The sequence below is a fragment of the Nannospalax galili genome, unplaced genomic scaffold (genome assembly GCF_000622305.1).
Source record: "Nannospalax galili isolate Female #2095 unplaced genomic scaffold, S.galili_v1.0 scaffold307, whole genome shotgun sequence".
Lineage (NCBI taxonomy): Eukaryota > Metazoa > Chordata > Mammalia > Rodentia > Spalacidae > Nannospalax > Nannospalax galili.
In genome coordinates, this window is record NW_008359625.1 from 5150637 (window position 1) to 5176082 (window position 25446).

A 25446-nucleotide genomic window follows, 5' to 3' on the forward strand; every position below is an offset into this window, starting at 1 on the left:
GTGGCAGACCCATGAGCTGGCTTTCCTATGCCTTGAAGAAATGACAGTATTTTTTTTAATCTTTCCTGAATAGAGAACATGTGGATACATGTGTGAGGGAGGGACCCCAGCTCCTTCTGGGGCAGATATTAAACATAAAAGGATCATAGCATCTCCTTTCCCCAGTCTCACATCCACTCTGAGGAAAGTAGGAAAAGGTACCATCTCAAGAAACAGTTACTTCTTGTCTCCTTCCTAGGACCTTAAAGCCAGGTCAGAAGTCAGAACTGAGAGCTCCTGGGCCTCTGAAAGGAAATAACTAAGGACCAAACGCTTCAGCTTACAGACCTGAAAGTGACAACCAAGGAATGGTGTGCCCTGCCTAGGTTTGGAGGGGAAACTGGAGTCTTGTGGCTCAATTTGAAGTCAGCCCTGCCTGCCTTCCCCAGTGCTTGCCACTCACCTGGTTGTGGACAGTGGTCAGCTGGTTGTTAAAGGTCATGGTCAGGTTGGTAGACGTGCTGGGAGCTACATGTGTGATGAAAGGTGTTTTGCTCTGGTTCACTGTGTCATACATGTTTACCCGGCGCTTGCAAATCTCCATGTTTTGGAAACAGGATTTGACACTGTTCATAAAAAAGGTAGAGAGGCAGAGACAAGGGATAGGAGAGAGGGTATGGGGTGGGTAAGGTGAGGGAAAGGGGAACAAACAGTGAGAAAGGGGGAGAATAGTTAATCTAGTAAATAAGATAGTCAGTGAAACTCAACTTTAGCTTCAAAAATCCTGGATTTCTTGGGGCTGGAGAGATGGCTCAACAGTTAAAAGCACTGGCTGCTGTGGTAGAGGACCTAGGTTTGATACCCAGCACCCACATGGTGGCTAGCAACCGTCTGTAACTCTAGTTCCAGGGAATCCAACACCCTCTTTTGACCTCTGTGGGCATTGCATGACACATGTACACTTACATATATGCAGGCAAAACAGAAATCCACATAAAATAAAGGTTTTTTTTTTTTTTTTTTTTTTTTTTTTTTTTGTTTTTTAAAAAAAATCCTTTTTGATCATGTTTAGACCCCTTACCCTATCTGTGCCACCATATAGTGCCCTCACTGGATTTCATGCATTCTGTCTAATATGTTAAGGTCTATTTATTTAAGATTGTGTCCCCAAATATCCCTCAGTGTGAATTCATCCATTGGGTCCTGGTCAACCTATCTAGCATCATTTCCTTACAAGCAAATCTCCCTCACCAGCAGTGATCAGATGCCAATAGTTCCTCAGGGAAGGTAGCTGACCTGGAACTTACTATGTAGACCAGGTTGGCCTTGAACTCAGAGATCCGCCTGCCTCTGCCTCCCAAGTGCTGGGACTAAAGGCTACCACGCCTGGCCATAAAATAAAATTTTAAAAATTAAAAAAATATTTAAAAAAAACCTGGATTTCTCAAAGTCTGCACTTGGAACCGTCAGTGCTATAATTAGATTTCCTGCTGTCTTGGTGTCTTGTTGCTCTTACTCCCCCTCCTGGTGAGCAGTTTCCTTTTAGTTCTGGCCCATAAACAGATAACTCTCCAACTAAGAACATTAAGAAGTAGCTACAACCTGCCTCCCCCTTTCTCAGAGCCAACTTGTACATACTGCTCCCCTATCCAACCACCCTGAGTCATCAGCACCATCTAGAGGTCAGCCAAGGAATTCTCTCACCCTGAGCCATGTACTTATGGCCTGCTTTCCCCTCACTGGAATAGGGCATGCAATGAAAACAATGACAATTATTACTAATTTTCTGAGAGCAGTGATATGCATTTGCATTCTCTCATTTAGTACTACATCATCTACAAGAAAGAGGTGAGATTACTGTCCTATTTTTATGAGGAGGGCAGATTTGGGAGGACAGGTAATTTGCCAGACAGGTAGTTGCTAACTGGCAATCTTCGCCCCTCCCCCCAACTTTTTCTATTCCTTGTTTTCTTTTCTAATTTTTGCCCAGATACAGGAAGTAAAATTCTCTCCTTTTTCTTCCTCCATTGTCTTGCTGAATCAAAATCAAAATTAAAGGAGTACAGATACCAGTTTGAGGAAGACCTTGAGTAGCCTCAGCCATTCTAGCTCCTGACAGTCCACTGTGTCCTACTGAATTCACACTGCTCTACACTGACTTCTGCTGCTTCTTCAGTGTAAAAAGTCTGTTCTAAGAACTGAGTATAAACAAAGCAACGGCATTCTATTATACTAAAGGTAGAAATTCTACCATGTCTGTATAGTATAGGTATGTTATATTCTGGGCTAAGTGGATATTTATGGGCTAGTCCAGAATATTCTTTCCATGAAAGATAGATTCCAAATTTCAAACACTGAACTTAGACATGACCTAGAGAATCCTACTTCTAAGTTAATACTAACCGCATTGGTCACATGATGTACAGTGCATAGGAAATAAAATGATGGTCCTGGAGAGAAAAGAAAACATATTCTATGATACCCAACACCTCACCTGCAGCTTCTGTGAATACCAAGTACACCTCTGAGTGCGTCCATGTGGAACTAAAGGCAATAAAATGGCATGCACACATTCTTTTTGGAATGTATTTCAGGCATTCAATGATTCTGTGACAAATCAATGCATAGTCTTTAGACTCCAGCATTTTCTCACTGCAGTGGCTGAGTTTTGATTATCAGGATGATACAAGTACTTCTACTTTGGGGTTAGTTTATAAGAATGCTGGTTTTGGTGCTGGAGAGATGGCTCAGCGGTTAAGAGCACTGACTGCTCTTGCAGAGGACCCGGGTTCGATTCCCAGCACCCACATGGTGGCTACGAACCATCTTTAACTCCAGTTCCAGGGGAATCTGAAGCTCTCTTCTGACCTCTGCGGCATGCACTGCAGGGCATGGGTCCACTCACATACATGCAGACAATACACTCGTACACATAAAATAAAAATAATAAAATATTTTAAGAAAAAAGAATGCTGGCTTTAAATATTTTGTGCGCTAGAATCTTGGTGTAGAGAAATGAGTGGTTTCTTTTTCATCTGGTAAACCACACGTCAGAGCGGCTGGGGCCCAGCCCCAAGGGTGGGATCCACAGCAAATTGGACCTGGTAGGCCTCTCACTCCAGAGTTCTCCATGGTCCTCTCAGTAAGCCTAAGAACCCTCAAGGATTCCATCTACTCTTGGGTAAGCCTGGGGTAGTCAAGAGAACTGCCTTTCTTCTTAGGCTGATCTGAGTTCTAAATTGTCACTCTTCTTCATTGGAGCACAGAGGGCAGGGCTCCATTCATCCAAGCCCCCAGTTTTGGGAATGACTTTCACTGACTTTGTGCAGATGGCCAATAGGAGCTCACTAAAGAGCCCCTGCTTCCTGATCTCCTGGCCCCTCATTCCTCTTTATTCCTGGGTGTAGTAAGCCTGGCTTCGTGGGAATTTGCCTTTCTTCTTGTAGGTTCAGACTGACACCTCCTTGACTGACCTCCTGCAATACTCAGAAATAGTACAGATCCAATAGCTTGCGTTTGGAAGGGATGGGTACAGATTCCTTCTTTGTACTGGAGCTTAGCTGTTTCAAACAAGGCTCCAAACTGAAGAGGCATCATCTGTTTCTTATAGTGCAATCTGACTTGCTTCACTGATTGCTAAGGAAAAGAAATGACATAATACCACTCTTCATGGTGGCTGTAGCCCACCTGTTAGGCTGGGAAAGGTTAGGTTCAGCCTGGAGACTCAATGCAATCTGATTTGGGCCATGGCAGAGTTAACCATGGTCTGCAAACCTCTTGTATCTCCAGGCTCTTCATATAGCAGTCCCTTTAAGCCAGGACCTAAGAAAACCCGCTGCTCTCCTGAGCACACTACTTCCCTGAAGACATGTGGGATGTGAGTCTTTACTCTTTCATGTCCCAGCTACCTCAAAGTCAGGTGGAAATGACATAACACATTTTCCATCTACAAAAGACCGCCTTTGTCTTCCTCTCATCCATTAGACCTTTGCCACTGGTTTGGTCTTCCTCTCCAAGTGATTCTCTGATCACACAGGAACACTTCAGAGACAGCATTGATAATCTGTTGAATACCGGGCTTCCCATCTCAGGACCTTGTCCTCAACCACACCACTCATTCCGCATGATGTCAGACCTGGAACTATTTCCCAGCTCAAGCATTCAGGTCCTCATGCAACATTCTTGACCCTATTACTATTATCTATTACTATCATAACTATTCTTAGAGTTGACCAGAGGGCACAGTTCGTGGGGAGCCAATGAAGGCCCTTTCCCTTAGGTAAGCAACTAACAGCTGCTATTTGGGATTACAATCACTATATTACCAGCATCATCAACTTCTCATCCTTTTGATTTTTCTCCTAACAGCCTGGCTACTGTTCAACCTGGACAAATACAACTGTTTTCTCTATGCCTTCACTTGGGAAGGTTATTTACACCACCACTTTATGTCAGACTCAATTTCAATGCTCTTTCCACCTCCCTCCTTCTCACTCAGCCTCTCAAGTGCTGGGATTACAGCTGTATACCACTACACTGTCTTCTTATATTTTTCTGGTCAGTATGCTCTACTACCTGCTCCAGCTTCCTGGACTTTCTTTCTCTTTGTTTCTTTCACTCTCTCTTTCTTAACAGCTTTAACATTTTTTTGCATATGTATGTGTGTGTTTGCATGTGTGTAGATGCATGTGTGTGTATATAGAGGCCAGGACTGACAATGGGTATCTTTTATCTTTTCTTTTTTAATTAAAAATAGATTTAGTTATTTTATTTATGTATATGTATATGTATATTTGCCTACATTAGTTTGTATGTACCAGAAAGTGTTAGATCCCCTAGAATTGTAGTTATAGTTGATTGTGAAACACCATGTGGGTGCTGGGAACCAAATTTGGGTTGCTCTTAACTGCTGAGCCATTTCTCCAGCCCCTGGGTTTGCCCTCCAAGTAGCCTAGGTAGCCAGTTTGTCCCTGGGAATCTCTGTCACCTCCTAAGCTCTGGGATTACAGGTAGGCCACCACCACACCCACCTGGCATTTATGTGGGTGCCAGGGTGCCAAACTTTAGTCCTCAAGTTTGTGTGGCAAGTGCTTCCTCCACTGAACCATCACTCCAGCCCTAGCTACACTGACTTTCTATAATTCTTAATTGACCATTCATTTTGTTTTTAATAGATAACTTCATGTATTTCTGAGAGACAAGTTGTCTGAAAAGAACTCCCTTAATTTTCCTCTGTGTACCTGCTGACGCCCATGCCTCTTCTCCTGTCATTCTTTAGTAACACAGCCCATCTCTCCATCAAGTTCTAACCCAGCTTGATATACCATCTCAGGAAACTGGTTCCAAGCCTCCTTTCCCTCCAGTCTCTCACTTGCTACCAGACTCCTCACATAAGTATTTAAAATTGCTTAAACCTCCTTACTCTTCAAAAGAATTTCCTCTAGTCCCTCTAGACACCCCTTTTCACAGCCTCACTTCTTGAAAGGTTGCCGTCTATGTCTATTTCTCTACCTCTCACTTTATCTTTCAACCTGTTGAACAGGATTCTGTTTCTGCCACTGCATGGAAACGGCTGTCAGCAAGTTGCTAACAGCCTCTCAGTTGCAAGATCTCACAGACATTTTTTTTCAGATTACTGGTGTAGCAGCAGTTAGGTCTGTGTTCAACACAAATTTAACCAGCCATTCACCTACTTTTAAGTCCTATAATGAATTTGCATTGCACTTTTAGGTAAAGACCAAAAATCTCCCTCCACCCCCCATGGCTTACCCTGGGTTACTTTTGTGACCTTGGCATGTCCCTAAGTCTGGAGCATGGTCCTGCTGGAGTGTTCACATAGACAATGCTCTGCCTGCTCACACCCATCCTCTTCCTCATCCTTCAGAGGTTATATTCTTGAGGTCTTCCTGGCCTGCCAAGCTGGCTCCTTGTTATAAGGGCTTATCACACCCATCCTTTTCCTGATAACAGTCTGGAGGTTTGGTCACCATTGTCTTATGCCTTTCTCTCTGTAGGCCACAAGCTCAGCTGGCAAGAGCCCAATCTACTTTGCTTCCCACCATGCCCAGCCCCTGGCATAGTCTATAGCATCCCAAGGAAATCAATAAACCCAAACATAAATTAGATTGGGACAGTCCTGGGACTAACCTTTGGTGCCAGTGCTAGATTGCTTTAGGGCCCTGTTGTTTTGGCCACCTCCCTTCCTACACTGATAACCCAGTCTGGTTCATCTGGCCCCAGGGTCTCCTGTGTTCCATGGTTCCCTTCTTTTTGGTACAGAGCAAACTATAGCCCCAAGTCTAATCTAGTCCTCACAAATTTTTATAAATGCTTCCTTAGAATGTAGCTCCATGTCTCTGTGTATATACTGTATCCACAGCTGCAGCTACAGCTGACAACTAGGCAGCTACATCGAAATCAGAGGCCCACAAGGACTAAAGTATTTACTATCAGGGCCTCTGAAGCACTGTCCTATGATACAAAGGATGGAGCAGGATACTTACTGTGTACTATGGGGAAAATCAAGCAAGTGTGTCATGGTGACAAAGGGGTGGTTCAGGGTTTCAATGGGAGTGATTCTTTTATCAGCATCTATGGTCAGCATCTTCTTCAACAGGTCAATGAACTCTCGCCGGTCTGCCTTTTCTACCAACATGTCACTCCCTTCCAAATCTGTTGTCATATTCACCTGTAAGCAAACAGGGACAGGTGACCAAGGATCACAGTGTACCCCATAACCTCTCGTGATCTCTCAAACCTCTCTTCTAACTCCTGGGAGGGCAGACTGCCCCCAATGGAAGATGTGGCCCTGTGTGCTGCTAGTGCCTACAGTCATGGCTTCTCACACTGTGGGAAAGGAATGGCAGAAACAGGCACTGGGAAGGGGCAAGGAGCTAGGAGAGGCCACTGTGACTGACACCTGAAAATATACCCTAGCAATAAGATATAAACTGCTCCTGTTTTAACTGGCCAAGTTGAAATGCAGAGCTCATCACACCTCATTAAAAACAACCAGAGGAAGAGGTCTGGAGATTGGGTGCATAACAGTGTGCATGTATTTAATCCTACTGAACTTTATGTTTTTTTATTATTATTTAAAATTTTTTTGACCTATTCATATTTTATGTGTATGAATGTTATGCCTGCATGTCTTTAAGTGTACCTGTGTCGTACAGTGCCCGAGGAAGAAGAGGGCATTGGATCCCCAGGAAATGGAGTTACGGATTCGAACCCAGGTGCTAGGATTCAAACCCAGGTCCTCTACAAGAGCAGCCAGTGCTCTTAACCACTAAGCCATCTCTCCAGTCCCTGAACTTTATGCTTAAAGAAGGCTAAGATGAGAAATTTTATGCTGTGTTTTACCAAAATTAAAACAAAAACAGAAAAGAAAAACAACCCCTTCCCTCCAAATCCCTAAATGAAGCAGTAGAGAAAAGATGCAAGAAGGTTTGTTTAACCTCTGGAGGGGAAGAGAAGAGCCTGGGTGGCCAATTCCTTCAGCCCCAGTACCTCCCTTCTCATGGTTCTCTGTGGTCACCTCTAGTCAAGGAAGGCAGTGTATTTGAACACAGGATTTTGCTTCTAAGAACAAGTTTTTATTAGGATGGCCTTTTGTTTTGTGGTGCTATTTTTTTCCAAGAAGGGATCTGGAAAGCAATTTCCGTTTTCACAGACAATCTAAGCTACTAATCAACTGACAAGTGTACTTTACTCAGAATCAGTTGTTCTGGTTACACTCACCTACTGTAAGAGGTGTGTTAAGTGTTTATTGGACTACTGCTCTATTTCTCATTACTTTAAAGAAAAACTCACTTTGGGCTGCTCTGATTTTAGACTAGTTTCTACACTAAAAATAGGTGAAGTTCTAGAATTTTCTCTGAGGCATAAAGGTAAGAGAGATTTTGGAGTTTTTGTTATTGAGTTGACAGCAACTGAGTGTAGTGGCTTAAATTTGGTTTCCATAAAGCTAAGTTCAAGTCCTAATCTGTGGTAGCTATAAATGTGATCTTATTTGGAAATAGGGTCACTGCAGATATAATCAAGTTAAAATGAGGTTATACTGGATTAGGGTGGCCCTAAATCCAATAACCAGTGTTTTTATAAGAGATCTGGACACTGAGACCAGAGATGACACAGGGATAATGGCCATGGGGAGGGAAAGGCAGGGATTAAAATGATGCAGCTATAAGGCAAAGAATGCTGAGTGCTACCAAGAGCCACGAGAGGCTGACAGACACAGGGATGTGTCCACTAGGGCCTTCAGCAGGACCATGACCCTGAAGATATCAGCGTCACACATATTTAGTCTCCAGAACTGAGAGAATAAATGTGTATTGTCTTAAGCCCTCCAATTCACTTTTGTTATGGTGGCTCTAGGAAACCAATATGCTGAACCATAGGTATCAACTCCAATATAGCAATGGGATAGACTTCCTCAGCTCAGCACCAAGTGCCTATTTAGAATATACACGGCCCTGTGTTCAGTTCCTTAGTGTCATAGATAAAAACATTAGTATAAGGCTGGGCAGTACTACTTTACAAACAAGAAGCTATTTTACTATACCTATTTTTAAAGAGCTGGTGTAAGGTTTTAAAAATGTTCCATAGGCCAAATGGTTATCCTACTAAATCTGGAACACAACTGTTCAGGGTCAAAGAGTACAGTTGGGTAATGTTTTTTGACTCTTTATCACTCTTGAATTAAGTTTCACTGCAGGGTTTTTTTTTTTTTTTTGGTGGGTTTGTTTTGTTTTTTAAAGAACGGGTCTCCCTGTAACTCCAGCTGGCCTGGAATGTGCTACATAGACCAGGCTGGGTTTGATCTCCAGAAATCTGCCTGTCTCTACATCCCGAGTGCTGAGTTTAAAGGTGTGCACCAACATGGCTGGCTTGCAGGTGGTTTTTAAAGAACCTGTATTGCATTACCCACCCCCCTGAGCTTACCTGGGCCATATCATCTAAACAGTTGAAAATGTACTTTCTTGCTTCTTTTGACTTAATCCCCGTCTCTGCTTCATGGTCATCTGGTGTCTATAGAGAAAGGCAAAAATTGATTGATAATGTGGCATCTCCTAGTCACTGAGTCTCAAGCCCTTGAGCTCCTGATTCTTCTAAAAGTGACCCACACAAGAACTCCTTTCTCTATTTACCCACACTGACTCATCTTCCTTCCTCCCCACAAACACCTGTATTCACAGCCCACTCTGTATCAGTGACCAAGGAGTCTACAGAGAATATGACAGCCACATCCTTGTCACCCTGAAGCCTTCCCTAAGGTGAAGGTAAGATTCCGATGTGGAAGACTAGGAGCTCTTTTTGGCATACTTAAAAATTTTATTTTAGTTAACAAGCCCTTATACACACAGCTCTTATGCTGTTTCAGGGCACATCAACTCATTAAATGCTCTTTATAACCATGATCATTAGGATGCCTGCCTGCTATACTCATCTTACAAATGGAAACACAAGAATACAAAGTTTAGGGGACCTGCCAAGGTCCCTGGTCAACAAGTGACAGCTGGCTCCAGAGCCTGTGTTCTATGCTGTCCTTCTACCTGGGGTCATTACAAGGATATCCATCAGCCTATTGGCTGGGAAACTGTTGTTTCCACTTGTCATGGGGTTTTGGACTCATTCATAGATCAGAAGTAATTAATTCCCAGAATCCCACTCAAGGTCAGCACACTGAAAGCAGCTGGGCATGTAGAAGGAGGCTCCTGGTAAAACAGAAGCAGCCATATCCCCTGCCTAGACTCTCCCTCTTCTACCTGAAGACTTCTTACGGGATCTAACCTTGACAATCACCCTCACAGTTAGTTGAATTTCAGGTATTCTATCTATAGCCCAAGAGTCTGTTTAGATTCCAAATCTCAATCCCAATCTTGCAACTACACATGATCTTTAAACTGTATTAGAATTTGGTTGGCGTTCTGTCAAAAACAAAACAAAAAATACTAACCCAACCTATAGCAAAAAATAAATATACAACACGCTTAATGCCTTTATTAGTTTCTCCTTTCAGGAAAATACATTAATTTTAATTACTAGACACAGATCAAAGTAGAAGCAAATATGCTTCCACTGAGGTAAAACCTCCCAAGAGTTTATGGCATCTAGCAGGGCACTACACAGGCTTGGATGAATCAGATATGCCCCCTCCTCAGGGATCTGTGATGCCTGAATTGCTTAAGATGTTTTCTTTGCCTGGGAAACCCACTCCTCACATCTGTACTGGGAAAACCCCTTCTCTATCCTACAGTGCCCAGTGTGAATGTTCCTCCCTGTACTTGGCCTCTGGTCCAGCTTCTTCTTGGTTCACTTGGGTCAGTCTTGGTTCCCACTTCTCTTCCTCCCATTAGGAGGGTACTCTATATGATGGTCAGAGCTATAGCAGTGGTCTTACCCTCTTGCCTGACTATGAGCTCCTTAAGGGCAAAGTGTGACTGCTTCATCTCCCTAGCATAGACCCGTCATCAAGACTCATGGGATTACATCTGGGAATCCAGCAGTCCTCTCTTGGGATGCAGCTTCTCACATGGCAGTGAGCCAAGTGAACAGGTGCTTTCAAATATTCAGATCCAGCCATACCTTGCAACCACACTGCATCCCAGAGCCCCATTTTGCAGGCCAAATTAAAGTGAGTCCCAGGATTGATTTGCAAATGTCAAAAACTTCCCACTAATGGGACTGTATCCTTCCTTCTTTCCCAAGTATTGGGCCACTGGTGAGGAAGGGAGGGAATTTTCTTACCTTCAGCCTCCACAAAGGATACGGTGAGTCTGTGTCACGGTTGAAAAACCTAGTTGTCTTTGTCCCTGCACTTAATAAATATTCAGCTGGCAAACCCTGTGTTTGTGAAATATATCGAATCTGCAAGGAAAGATGAGAAGGTGGTCAGGGCTTTCCCTGCCACTGTATACATGGTATACTCATAGCTCTAGTGGCTTTGAGAAAAATGGAAATAACAGTTTTAGAGGGAAAGGAAGAAGTGAAAAGATAGAACTAAAGAAAAAAAAAAAAAAAAAAAAAAAAAAAAAAAAGAAAGAAAGAAAACCCAGCAAGGGCAAGAATAGGTCAGGTGAGGGAGACAATAAATTAGTACATAATAGCACCACAGGCAAGGTCCTAAGTGAAATGCTAATCCAGGATTTTCCAGACGGTGGGATGGAGAACGAGGTCATGCAGTGAATCCCCATATCACCTAGACTTACCTGATCATACTCAGAAGCTCCTGGATATAATGGCCAGCCCAGGAACAGCTCGGCAATGACACAGCCCAAAGACCACATATCAATCGCTTCACAGAATGGCAAGCCAAGGATGATCTCAGGGGCCCTGCAAAGGAAGAACAGAAGGAATCTTCAGTAATCTGGAAACGCAGGCAGCTTTTTCTGTATGAACTCGAGCTCTGACCTGGGATACCACAATCAACTGCTGGTGTGGGACCCATGATCCTTGGGGGAGGTATGTGTTATAGTGACCCCTCTACTTTTTGGCTTGGTCATTTACTTAGAAAAGGATGGAATTAGCTGGCTGGTGGCGAGGAAGGGTAGGAAGGTTGCTGTAGAACAGACCCATAGGGAACCATGTCTGTGGACACCATTACTATTACTACTGTCACACTGACAACATGAGCTGATGATCATGGCAGAGGTCGTAGGGAGTTGCTTTTGTAGCTGTATTAGTCACTTTTCTGTTGCTGTCATAGAAACACTGACCCAAGCAATTTATAGAAGGAAGAGTTTATTTGAGCTTACACTTCCGGGGGAATTACAGTCCATCATGACAGGGAGGCATGGTGGCTGGAGCAGGAGCAGCAGAAGCTAAGCTCTCATATCATCACGAAGGCACTGGAAGCAAGAGAGCAACTGGAGATCTGGGAAGGCTTAAGAACTCTGTAAGCCCACCCCAGTGATGTGCTTCCTCCAGGATAGCCACACCTTCTAAAACCTCCCAAAACAGTGCCATCACCCGGGGACAAAATGTCCAAACACTTGGAGCCTATGGTGACATTTTCATTCAAACCATATATATATATATGTCTTTTTTGAGACAAGGTCTCCCTGTAGCTGATCTGGAACTCCCTATGTAGACCAGGCTGGCCTCAAACTCACAGAGATCTGCCTGTCTCTGTCTCCCAAGTGCTGGGATTAAAGGCTGGCACCATCACACTTGACCAGAATGCCTGATTTTTAAAATGGAATTTTGAAACAGAAAGTCTACTTTCAGGAACACATAAAAACAGCTGCCCCTTCCTAAAATAAAAATAGTATCTATTTTTGCCAGTGATCTTTGTCTAAGGCATTTGTATCACAATTCCCCAAGGAAACACTGCATCACTTTTTTTTTTTATCAGATTCTAAAAAGTTAATCTCTATAAAAGTTTAATGTTACAGTTCTAGAACTCTGTTCATGAGTATATCATCTTAAGAGTCACCTAGAATTCCATTATAAATTCAACAAATGGGGGCTGGAGAGATGGCTCTCCAGTGGTTAAGAACATTTGCCATTCTTGCATAGGGCCTAGGTACAGTTCCCAGCATCTGCAAAGCAGCTGACAACTGTCCATAACTCCAGTTCCAGGGGATCCAATGCCCTCTTCTGGTCTCCATGGGCTTTGCACACATGTGGTGCACTTAACATACATGCATGCAAAACACTCATACACATAAAATAGTAAAAAAAAAAAATCTGACAAACAGTGCACTCCTGATAATAGGAATTAATGTCTCTTCAAATGATAGATAAGGTCACACACTAGAAACTTCACAGGAGCCACCTTAAAGAGAAAAGTGCCCATGTTATTGGTAATAAAAAGCAGATCACAAAGTACAGCTTCTCTTTAAGCCCTGACTAGGTAGGGCTGTGTTTTGGAGCAACAAGGCTCAAAGTCTGAGGCACAAGTGCTGCTAACCCACCTTGAGACAGGCTCAAGGTACCGCACTGATAATAGATGCATTAGCCCAACTTACTTTCTATACCAGGTTCTCACTGGATAGAGCCATATCTGGGACACTGCTCTGCCACAACTTTGGAAGTCAGGAGCGGGAGTGAGGGGTAGGGGTTTTCTTCCACCTTGGTCACCTTTCACACGAATGGCATAAGGGGAAGGAAGGATGCCATAGGAACCACTTCCATCAGCCTTGGCTCTTCCTCTTCTAGCTTAGTATTCCCTGCTCAGAAAACAGCCATAGTAACGTCTTCTCTTTTAATTTGCTTTCATTGCTAATCCTCTGTATGTATGCATGTGCACACATGCATATGTGTACATGTGTGAACAAATGTATGGAGTCCAGAAGACAACGATGAGTGTATGAGTGTTATTCCTCAGGTGCCATCAGTCCTTTTTTTTTATTTTATTAAAAAAAAAAAATCAGTCCTTTTTTTGAGACAGGGTCTCTTACTGGCCTGGAACTCACCAAGTAGGTTAGGCTGGCTGGGCAGAAGGCCCTAGGGAATCTACTTTCTCTGCCTCCCCAATGCTAGATTACAGGCACACACACTGTGCCCAGCTTTTATGAAGTGGGTCCTGGGGATCAATCTTAGGTTACCAGCTGAGCTCTCTCCCAACCCTCATTGCTAATCTTTTAATCTCTTGAAATAGTACGGAAAAACAAAACCCAAGTGTCTTACTGCAAAGTTGTGATTTTTCAGAAGTATGTATGTCTTAGTGGTGCCACTGTGGTTGATCTGGGAGGTAAAGGAGAATGCTATGGTTAGATGCTGAGTGCCTTCCAAAGGCCTGTATGTTAAATGTTTGATTCCGAGAGTGTCACCACTGGAAGGTGGAGGAACCTAGTAGAAAGTTGTTAGTTCACTGGGGGTGTGTTCCTGAAAGAGGTCATAGGACCCTGGCCCCTGATTCTCTTTTGCTTATTATGTTTGCTTTGCTATGTATTCCCACCATTGTGTGTTGCCTCAGCACAGGCTCCAAACAATGAAGTCAGCTGATCATGGCCTGAGGCTTCCAAGGAAATCTTTTAAAATTTAACTGTCTAAGGTATTTCATTAGGGTGAAGGAAAGCTGATTAACACAGAAGGGGAGTCACTGTTGGAGTCTTCTTGTCCCTATCCCTTCACTGCTGGAGGCAGCAGCCAGTGCTTCTTCACCTCCCTCCCCTCCTTTTAGTTCAGTTTTAGTCTGTGAGCCATGGTGGCTGCTCTTACCTGCTGGCATCCACGAGCTGGGGATGCCTACAGTTGTTCCCTGGCATATCCCTGCTTCATCCTCATTTCCTGTGCCTCCATTCCACCACCTGCCCAGGTCACCTGCCCAGGTCACCGGCCCCTACCTCAGGACTCCCAAATTCACTTTTCATGGTTTATAACTGATGAGATAGCTGGCAGATTACCCCTGTAGTGTTTCTAGGGATGGATTCCATTTTTAAAAAAACTACTGGTCTTAGAAAAGGGTTACCTGAAAAGGATACTACAGAGAAAATAACTGTCAAATGCTTCTTTTCTTCCTGCCTCCTATTCTAGAGTCACGTGTGCTCCCTGCCTCTGCACACAAGTGGACTCAGGTCTCTCCATGGGAGGAGTTCTTGCTCAGGCTGCCCTTAGTTTTCCCTGCACCTTAACTGTGGGCATGCCATTCCAATCAAGTTAATCAAGTGGTTTTCATGGCCTCCATGCAGGCAGCTTCCAACCTGTAGATAGCTCTCCATCAGATTCTAGTCCCTGGGGTTGTGAGTAATAGACTCTGACAGCTTGTCTCTGTTGAACATGTCATGCTGGTACTTTGGTGATGTCCTTTGGCAAAAAAACACCAGGCACAGGTTTCAGCAACTGCCTGTATGAACAGGCTCTGTGCACACTGCCCTTGTTCATCAGGAAAAGGAAACTGCAACTATTTATGGTACCATGACAGGTACATAACAGCAGAATATTTTTCTTGCTCTGACCATAAAGAATACATGCTTAGGCACTGGGCTAGATGGATGGGGGGGGGGGCAAAAGAAACAGAAGCACAGTTCTGTCCATAAAGGGCCTTCCCTTCATGAGAAACCGAGAAGGCAATATTAAACCAAGGTACCAGTTAGGCTGAGTTTTTATAAAACATGCATAATATTGGGGCTGGAGAGATGGCTTAGCGGTTAAGAACACTGGTTGTTCTTGCAGAAATCCCAGCACCCACATGGCAGCTAACAAGTGTCTATAACTCCAATTCCAGGGGATCCAAGAGCCTCTTCTGTCTTCTGCTGTCTTCCGCGGGCATTGCACAACATGGGTGCACTTACCTACACACAGGCAATACACACATACACATAAAATAAAAATAATAAATAAAATATTTTAAAAACATGCATAATATAAACAGACATGAGAAAATACCTAGCCCAGCACACAGCAAACCTCAGCAGCTCCCACTTTGGAAGACAAAGCAGAATACAAGGACAAAACAAAAATAAGCAAAACCCAAAACACACCCCTTTCCTTGTTCCTTTCTCTTCCAGTGTTGTCCAGCATCTCTCTGCTTCCCCAGTCTCTCTTAGTAACCACATCCTGGAGTTCCCATTCCCAAACTTCTTCACCACACACTGGCCTCTCAGCTTCTTCTGACACTGCTATGCTCATGTGCTATACTAACAAGACCAGGTTGGCCTCCACTCTGTCAGATCCATGGGTCAGCCTCTTAGCTCTGTGACCTAAGAGTTGTCTTTCTTCCTTGTCTGTCCCTCCTGCTTGTAATACATAGTTCTGATTTTCTAGGAATCACTTTCCCATATTTTGTCCTTCTTGCCCATTTGCTTGTGGCTGGACAGTCTTTCTGCTGGAACATCCTCTGTCCAACTGTTTCATGTTCCTTGCTCTTCTCTTCCCATTCTTGTCCTAGGTAATTGCCATGGGTTGAATTGTGTCCCCCTAAAAGATATGCTGGGCTGGGGCTGAAGCTCAGGGGTAGTACACTCAGTAGCATGCACAAGATTGAGTTCAACTGTCAGGACTACTAAAAACATACGAAATCCTAATCCAGAGGCCTCAGAGTGTAATATTATTTAGAAATGGGGTTGCTGCAGGCATAATTAGTTAAGATGAGGTTATACCATAGAAGGTAGGCCCTAATCCAATATTATTGATGTCCTTATAGGGACAGGGAAATTTGGACACAGACACCTTCAAGATAGCCACTAGAAGACCAAGGCAGAGACTGGGTTTATGTGCCACAGGACATGGAGCACCTATAGACACAAGAAGCTAGAAAAGGCAAGGAAAGATCCTCCCCTAGAGCTTTCAGAGGGACCACATTCCTGTCAGCACCTTGACTTTGGTCTTCCACCTGCAGAATCGTGGCAGGGTACCTGCTGTTTCAAGCCATGGGTTTTGCAGTCCCTGTAATGGCAGCTCTAAGACTCTGACACAGCAATTTTATCTACTCCCAGGAGTTTAGATCCCACACACATTTTCAAATTTCAGCCTCATCTTGGCCCTCTATTCTCAGCTCCGGACTCATGACAGCCTGGAACCTCCCTGCTATGCCTCACAGTCATGCCAAAGTTCTCAGGTTGAGAGTAAACTCTGTCTTTCCTCTGTCTCCCTCATTCCACTAAATGGAATCAGTATCCCCCTGCATCCCTACCCAGCTGCTTAGCCAGAGATCCAGGACTGATCTCTGATTCCTATTTCTTCCTTCACTTCCATCATCCAATCCATCCATGTGGCCAAATTCCATCTCCAATCAGTCCCCACTGCCCTGGTACAGCTCTGGCCCTAGCCATAGCCTCAACTTCCTATCTGCTTTTCCCTTCCTCTAACGACCTCCTCCAACCACCATGTGCTTCAAGGCCTCAGAGGCTTCAAATTGGGCTTAGAATAAAATATGAATCCTTTCCATGGCCCAGGGACCCACATTAAGGACCCAGTTCTACCTTTCCAGTGTCACTTCACATCATTCCTCTAGTTCAACAGGCTCTGGACCTGGTAGTTTCTTTTAAACTTCCAGAACACCCCAAGCACCTTCTGGGCTTCAAGTCTTCAGGTGATGGAGTTGCTTCTGCTTCATGCTTGCCCCATGCTTCTCAAATGGCTGCCTGCTCATCATTCACTACTCCACTTAATTGTCACCACCACAGACAGGCCTCCCCTGACACCAGTCAGTCTCCATCTCCAGTGCCATAAATGTCACTTTAGAGTACTTTCCCAATAACCTGCTTATTGTCTGTCTCGCTCTACCAAGTCCACAAGGACAGCACAGTGCCTGGCATTTAGTAGCTACTCAATCAATAGGTGTGTGTTGATTGAATAAACCTTGATTAAATATAAGAAACTGTGAAAATGAGACTCAGCCCTGGGGTTCTGAGGCATTGCAGACAAAGGAGAGAGAAGGGGTGAGGTTTTATGAGGAACCAAGCCTGGGCACTGGGACAGGGCTCAGCCAGGGATAAGGAGTTGAGGCCCAAAAGGGCATGCACATGCAGGTCTGTGCTCACCTGCACAAGTACCTGTGCAAGGGAGATAGGAGGGGAGTCTGAGTGTCTACTTGCAGGTGGCTCACCAAAGAGTTACAGCAAGAAAGGGGAAGTGTGGAGGGAGGAAGTAGTACCAGAGTCCTGTAGGGGTAGGACTTCAGGTTTAGTCCAAGCCACTTTTTTTCACAGCCACAATCACTGTGCCTGAAGAGTACCCCTCTTAGCTGTGCCCTGCTCAGCCCCTAACGCTACTAGCTAAATCAAGTACCCTTCAATCCAGGCCTCTATTGCAACCACTGACTGTCCCCTTGTTTTGGCTTCAGCCTTTTCCTCCTCCATCTCTGAATACATGAGATCTACTGCTGATACATTCTTTTCCCTTCTCACCTCCTCCAATCTTCCTTACTCAGACATGTGCTGCCCACTTTCCCTGTGCTGACTATACTAGTAGATCAGGATACAAACAGAAATAAGAGACTGGCCCAACAGATAATAACTGAGCACCTGCTGGTCCCACAGAACTTCCTAAAGAACTCATCTTGTGATTATTTGGGACACCAAAACTACTTCAAACATACATGAAGTGTCCGACAAAATTTGCACCTAAAAAGGACAAAGGTCATTTTTCTTTTACATTCCATCACAAGGCACTGAACTGAAAGTTCTATTTTTCAACAAAAAGAGAACTACCCATTGACCCATCAGCATTCTTGCCTATCTGACCACTTCTAAACCTTCAAGAGCAAGGTCTGTATCTCATTTCTTTTTGATTCCAAGCTTAGTACACAGGGGCTTCTCTATCTACAACTGTTGAGCCATCAGAAAGAAAGACACTTCCCAGGCCAGCAAGATGACTCAGTGGGTAAAGGCACTTGCCATGCAAGCCTGGCAACCTGAGTTTGATCCCCAGAACCTATGTAAAAGTAGAAGGAGAGAATCGACTCTACAAATCTGATCTCTATCCACACTTATGTCACGATGTTTGTGAGTATGCATGGACATACACACACACACACCATGCATACACACGCAATAATAATAATAATAATAATAATAAGAAGAAGAAGAAGAAGAAGAAGAAGAAGAAAGAAAGAAAGAAAGACACTTCTGTGCTTGGCCCCCAGTAATTCTTTGGGGCATGAGTCCATTCTTCTGTGATCCTGCAGACAACTTGTTCCTGTGCTGCTAGTCTACAAGACTCTGAGCTCCCAAGTCAAGTCTAAAGTTTGTTCCTTTCTGTTCTGCTCCCCTGATACATGCAGGATGTCCACTGTTCTATAAAGCTTACTCTGACCAGGGGTCATCTGAAGCTGGGCTTTGACCTCAGCTGCACTTACCCATTTCCTTATTCAAATACTCTGCTACTATCACTCAGTGTTATCATGTGCCAGGCACTGTGCTGGGTACTGAAGAACAACAAACAGTAAACGAAGCCCTGTGGCTCCTCTAGAGGTCACTGTCTGGTTAGGGGCAGTTTCACACAGACACCAAAGGTGTAGTGTGCAAAGTGTGTACATAGTACATGGAGGAGAGCAAACTGGGGGAGGAGAGGCAGAAGAAGGGGCTTCCCAGGAGAAGTCTGAGCTGAGTCTTGACATGTGGCAAGGCAAAGTAGCCTCCAGGCACTGGGCAGTATGAGTGTCCCTCCCCCATGTCACTGTGTATCTCCAGCACCTGGGGCATGGAAGGTGTTCAATACATATTTCTAGAAGGAATATCTATGCCAACCACAGCTCCCAGCAGTTTCCCCTCTAGGCTGGCAACATCGCCTTGGCAACTGCTATGACAAGGGACAGACTGCTCTGGCCTTTCTGAGTTTTCCTGGTTTGGGAGATTGCTGGTCACATCCCATGGAGGCTGTTTATGTTCTCAGCTGGGTGCTAGAGTAGGGAGGACCCTAAGCATGACAATCTCTCCTGTTCTGTGGATCATATATCGGTCATGGCTGCTCCTCACCTTACCTGCTGAAGTGCCACCCCACACAACCATCTCAAAGAGTCTCATTACTATTTTGGGACATCAAGGATACTTAAAACACATATATGAAGTATCATACAAAATATTCACTAAAAGTGAGGGACTGTTTCTTCCCAACATTACCACCACAAGACACTGAACATTTTTTCTATAGGAAGAGGAAAAATCAACCGTCAGTTTCATCACATCAGTTATTGAAACTTTGATATTTAGCTTTGCTTGCTCTCTTGACAGTGAACATGATGGATAGACTATTCCTAGATCAGTCCAGACCATGTGACCTGGCAGAGGATGGCTTCCAAGAGAGGTATGGAGACTGTAGCCAGGAGCACAGTGACCACAGGTCCAATCCTAGTGCTGTCAAGCACCAGCCATATACCTCACTCTTGATGTGGAATGAGGCTCAAAATGGAGCACTGTAAGAAGCTCTTCACACAAGCTCTAGCATATAGCATAGAAATGGGCCAACATTAAATCACTCACCTATTATCTGTCTTAACCTATGTGACAGAAATCAAACAAAAAGAGCATTCCTTTTTTGTTTTGTTTTTTGGTGTTGGGGATCCTGCTTATGCCAGGAAAATGCTCAGCTACTAGCTCTTTTTCCTTGTCTTTAAAGTTGTCTTTCCTCCTCACAGATTGGAACATAAAGAAAGCTCTGTAACTCACAGCCCAAGACCTCTCAAGTCTTTGGAAGCAGACGTTCCTACCTATAACCCCCTCTCCAAATCCCATTTTCCTGGTTCCATACTGATGGTGGTAGCATGTTCTGAACTTCAAGGCAAGGACTGAAAGGCAGCACTGTCCTGGCCTGTGCAGAGTTCTCCTATCAGGATGGCAGCTAAGTGCAGTGATATCCTGGGACTATAGCCCAGAAACAGGTCTGAGGATCCAAGTCAGGAGAGCTGATCCGGTGTATGTTTGTAGCATCTGATGCAACAGAGGTCTACGATGCACGACCCAGGTATACATCCTTGTTTACCCCAGTGTCTTTGGCAGAGTACCAGCCTGGAGTCAGTCTCACTCATGCCTACAGAGCTCTGACAAAGCAAGGGCAAGGTTCACACACACTCCTGACGTGGGAGATCAGTCTACAGCTCAACTGGAGAGCACAGGGGAGTTGAGCATTTCTGGAAAAATGTTCCTTAATTTCTCCACATTTTTACTTCACCATTTATAAAATGTGATTATTAATCTCACCTTTTCTCTTGTCTCTATAGCAGTTTATGAAGATAAATTATGGTCAGTAGAATTATAAAGCAGTTTGAACTCCTTAGAAGTAAGACACTCTATTAGTTCATGGTATTTTATAATCACCAATATTATAAGGTGTACTCAAATTGAACTGCAGTGAAAGCCTGTTCCCACAAATATATGTAGATTGAAAGTAACCTCGGTATGGCTGGGGCAGAAGCAATCAAAATGTAAAATTGTATTTCAGATGGGTTGTTAAATCTTATGTTTCTACTGCAAAAATAAGGACTTGGCAATGAACTCACGAGCTATGAACCACTGCTGAGCCTGGTGACCTGGAGTGGAGGCAAGGGATTATATCAATGAAACACAGCACCTGAGAACAGCAGCAGAAATCTTAAGGGTAGAGAAGAAGAGGCAATTTGGAGCCAGAGACAAGAGAGATCGGTGGAGAAGGCAGCCCAAAGGGTAAGGGTTGAAGAACACCTTGGGGCATCTGCTAGGAAAAAGCAGACTCAAGACTACAGGAAAGCCTGCCAGGAAAATAAGCCTGGCATCTGCAGAAGATGAGTTAGACTGTGTATGGGAGAGGCCACAAATGGAGATTTAAATGGTGATGCAGGCCTGGCTAGTGCCAGGTCAACCAGGGATTTGGTTTGGAAAAAGACACAGCTTCCTCAGTAAAAAGGAGGTAGGAAAAATGAGGAGGAATGGGATGCTTTTGGAAGCTCTCATCAAGAAATTCCAATGGACTCTGATATGAACTTTTGAAATCTGCTCTGTTCTGACTTTTTTTCTGGTTCCCTGTCTAGAACTTGTAATGCTAACTACTTTTGCCTTTACTTCTCCTTCACATCTCCTATCCACCAGTCAAGGACTTTCTTTTCTCCCTACAGATAAGAGTTATGCAATTTGGGAATCTTTTAGATATACCCCTTGAAGGAGTACCCCAATTGCCTCACCCTGCATCCCTGTTCAGCATGGAAGAAGCCAGAGTGGTCTGCGTCCCAATTCCCTATCAGCAATTTGGATAACCTCTTCAGAGGATGGTGTGATAAGAATAGGAGGTAGGAATTGGCTAGGCAGTTAGGGTAAAAAGACCCCAAAGAAAAGTAGCCAGTTTCTTGGCTAGAAGTCAAAATGTCCTTGGGCCTCTTAGCAACACTCTGTTCTAAAGGCCAAAAATGTGAAAAGTATTTGGGAGCTTTTGTCTAATCCCTAAAAGATTTTAGGGTTCCTCTTCAGAGGGGGGAACGTTAGAGTAGCAAAAAAGTCCCATTTTTTAAAAAAAAAGAAGAAAGAGTACATGAAGTCAGAAAAAAGTGATGGGGAGATATGGGAGGAGTTGGAGGGGAGGGTGTGGGCAGAGATTTGATCAAAAGACCTTATATGCACGTATGAAATTCTCAGTAACTTTTTTTAAAAGTTAAAAACAAAAGGAGGTAGGAGAATTGATTTTTTTTTTTTTTGATCAAGGTGCTGAGGAATGAGCAGAAGGATAGAGGGACGTGTGGGTGAAGTTCTGAGAACAAAGCACCAGGTGAAGTTGACCTGGAGCTCCCTATTGTGCAAGCTTATGTGGAGCCATGTTGGAAACCAGCTAGATTGCTGGGGACCTGGAGATCTTTGGCCACACTCCTTGTATTGGGTTGAAGAGACACAGTGGAGAGCTGCTTCAAAGAATAAGCTTTGGCTCCAGAAGCAGACCTGGAACTTCCCATTCATACATTCGGGAGTCACAACTTGATACAACATACACAGAAAATCCATGGCAGAGATGTTCTTCAAGTCTGATCTGGGGACCACTGCAGATGCTCATGAAACTGTGCCAATGAACAGTACTTTAAGCCTCATCAGCGACTGTCACATTTCAGTATCTTCACCAACAGAAATGCTCAAGACACTGGAACACATACTTGTGTCCATATGGGAGGGTGACATAATCACAGTTTGGTCTACATGCTGACATCAGTCTCCTGCCATACTTGGACAGTCTCCCAAAGGAAGCTGGCTTTCTTCATCCACTGGCCATTTCCAGTACAATGTTAGGATCAGAGGGGCAGCTGTTTTGATTTGTATTGGCAGCAAACGTCTTGGCTCTGAAAGAGATTTTCTCATGTGTGCACTAAATACACATACATGCAAACATGTATTTTCCACACAAATTCTGAATTCCTAGTGCTACTCCATTTCTGCCAAGGGCACTATCACAATCAAGCTTTAATCTGTTGCTTATGTATGGAAGAAAAGGTTGGCTCTGGAATATAAACTGAATATACTCTCCAAAGGCTCCTTATGTACTGGTGTAGACTAAAGCCAGTTCTGAAATGTCCATAGCACATTCTGACAACTGGCCTTCCAGTTTGTTGGTATGTGCTAGGGTACATAAAACAGACAAGAATGCACAGCCAGAGGCATGGATCCACTTAAATTGTATTAATTTGGCCTGGCAACATCCAAAAAACAAGAAGAAGAGAAAGTGACAAAAACAAACTCCCCATAAGATTGTATGTCTTACTGAGAAATGTTCCTAGGAAGAACTAGCTTGGATCCTTTCTAGAAAGAGCCACAATGGGTCACCTCAAACACACTCAGTGGTCCTGGAATTCCTAGAATCCTTATCCTCCTGGCTATGCTGTACTTACACTGCCTGTCTCCTACCTAGGTGGTCTCAAACTCCTAGTCTGGTCTCTGGTACCTTTACCACAAAGTCAGGGGTTGCTGGAGAGAGCTTGGTTCAGCCTAAAAACAATCCCTAGGGCTACAATGTCACCAGGATAGATTTTATGTTAGTCCTTTTTACCAAAGTATATGCTCAACAAATGCCAGTAGACACTTACTAGTCAGCCCAGGGGAATTATAGCTCTGCAGGTATCCACATAGTTATTTATACACATACTATTCCAGGTACTTTTAACAGTTAAAAAAAAATCTTATTTCATTTTTACTGAGAAAGACAGACACAAAGAAATATACAACAAGGGCTGGAGGAGATGGTTCAGTTGATACAGTACTTGCAATAAAAGCATGGGGACCTGAGTCTGATCCCCAGTATCCACATAAAAAGCTGGTGACCCATGTGTAATCTCAGTGCTGGGGAGGTAGGGGCAGGAGGATCCTGTCTCAAAAAAGGTAGATCACTCTTGAGGAATGACACCTGAGGCTGACTTACACAGACACACAAACACACGTTATGTGCACATCCCCTTGCACATCTGTGTACCCCCTACAACAAAAATGCATAGCTCAATCATTTATTAGAAAGTAAAGACAAATAGAGCATCCCAGCACACCAAAAGCCCATCTTCTACACTCTACCCTTTCTCCTCAAATGGGCTTTGAAGTTTGTGCCTTTGTGTGTGGGTGATATGCAGCAGGCACACAGGATCTGGGTGTGGGCCACACTGGTGGAGTGGATCCCAGCCTCTGCTGTGCTCTGCCCCATGAGGTGCCAGGCAGGTGGGTGTGGAGGAGTAATTGGAAAGAATAGAGCCGGGGACAGAGGAGCAGACAAAGCCGTGGACATTCAGTGATAATGTTCTTCTCACAGTTCCTTCTGTTGATGTTTTTCTTCTGCTGTTTGTTAGTCTGTTGACTGAAGCTAAGGGTTGAAATCACACAGTTATGGCTTCTCAGGGGAAACCTGCTGATTCTGAGAAGAGCCAACCCAAACTGCAGTCACTGGCTAGCACCTGTCAGCTTTCTGGGGGCAAGTTCTCTTTCCTCTGCCCAGAGAGGGAATTCTGAATTTCAATTCCTGTGGATCATGTGCATGTAGGGCATCTTCCCTTTATTCAGCCTGGTGACACACATCAACACTATCAACAGAGTGAAAATGAGATGTCATGCCATGGACAAGCCAGCTTCTGTGTGAGTTCACCTTTTACCCCAGATCAAAGCATACTAAGACAGTGATATTACTGGTGTGGGACTTTACTGATTCAAATGTCAACGTTCTTGCTGGGTTAACATTTAGCTTTGGCCAGTTCATTCTGAGTACCCAGTAAATGTTTGCTAGGTAAATGAACATGAAGCAGAAGTATGGCAGTGCTTTCCTTCCCATGGTTCCCTGCCCTGTACCCGGACTGGAGAGGCCTCTATATCCTCAACTCATAGATAAGACTCATCAGGTATCTCCTTCTAGCCCCAACTGGTCATGTGGTTTGCTGCACTAAATGGCAAGCCACTGTGAACGGATGATGGCTGGGGATAAGTGAAAGAACACCGATAGAAACTTGCTCCTTCGAGATGCATTTGGTGTCACCAACTCATATTAGGCCAATGCAGAGAGCAGAAACTTGAGCTATTAAAAAAAACAAAAACAAAAACCCAAAACCCCACTTAGCTGGGCGTGGTAGTGCACGCCTTTAGTCCCAGCACTCGGGAGGCAGAGACAGGCAGATCTCTGTGAGTTCAAAGCCAGCCTGGTCTACATAGTAAGTTCCAGGACAGCTGGGGCTACAGAGAGACCCTGTCTCAAAAAGACCGAAAAAAAAAAAAAAAAAACCAAAAACCAACCAAACAAAAAAAACCCCACCAAAAACCCACTGAGTAAGATGGCAAGCACATGTAAGAAGGTAAATTTCCACTGCAGGGACAGGGAAACATCAGAGGCTTCCTTACTCCTCTGTGCTTTAAGTAGAGAATTACCAAGAACTAAGAGCCAAAGCTGCTAACACACCCTATAGAGCAAGTTCTCACCTGAAGCTAGGAGTCAGCCAATGGGGTGAGGGGTAGGGGGGCTGGGGTATGTTCTGACCCAGTAAGTGCAGAATGGGACTATCTCCAAAGCAAGTATACATGGGTCTATAGGAGTCACATGGATGAGGCTGGCTTTCTAGGGTCAAGTGTGCATGATCCTGGCTTTGCCAGGAGACCAAATCAGCAA

At 44.1% G+C, this 25446-nt stretch overlaps 1 protein-coding gene across 8 annotated transcripts in view; it reads right to left on the reverse strand.

Annotated features, from left to right (window-relative positions):
* Nucleotides 1–25446, reverse strand: part of Hipk2 (homeodomain interacting protein kinase 2) — a 207285-nt gene that overhangs the window by 54671 nt on the left and 127168 nt on the right. For all 8 annotated transcript variants that reach the window (XM_029558852.1, XM_008823500.3, XM_017795686.2 and 5 more), the window contains 5 exons: nt 11190–11313; nt 10729–10848; nt 8923–9009; nt 6483–6667; nt 443–605 (listed from right to left, as the gene is read on the reverse strand). In XM_029558852.1, the coding sequence (XP_029414712.1) occupies nt 443–605; nt 6483–6667; nt 8923–9009; nt 10729–10848; nt 11190–11313 (679 nt within the window). The remainder of the gene's footprint in view (nt 1–442; nt 606–6482; nt 6668–8922; nt 9010–10728; nt 10849–11189; nt 11314–25446) is intronic.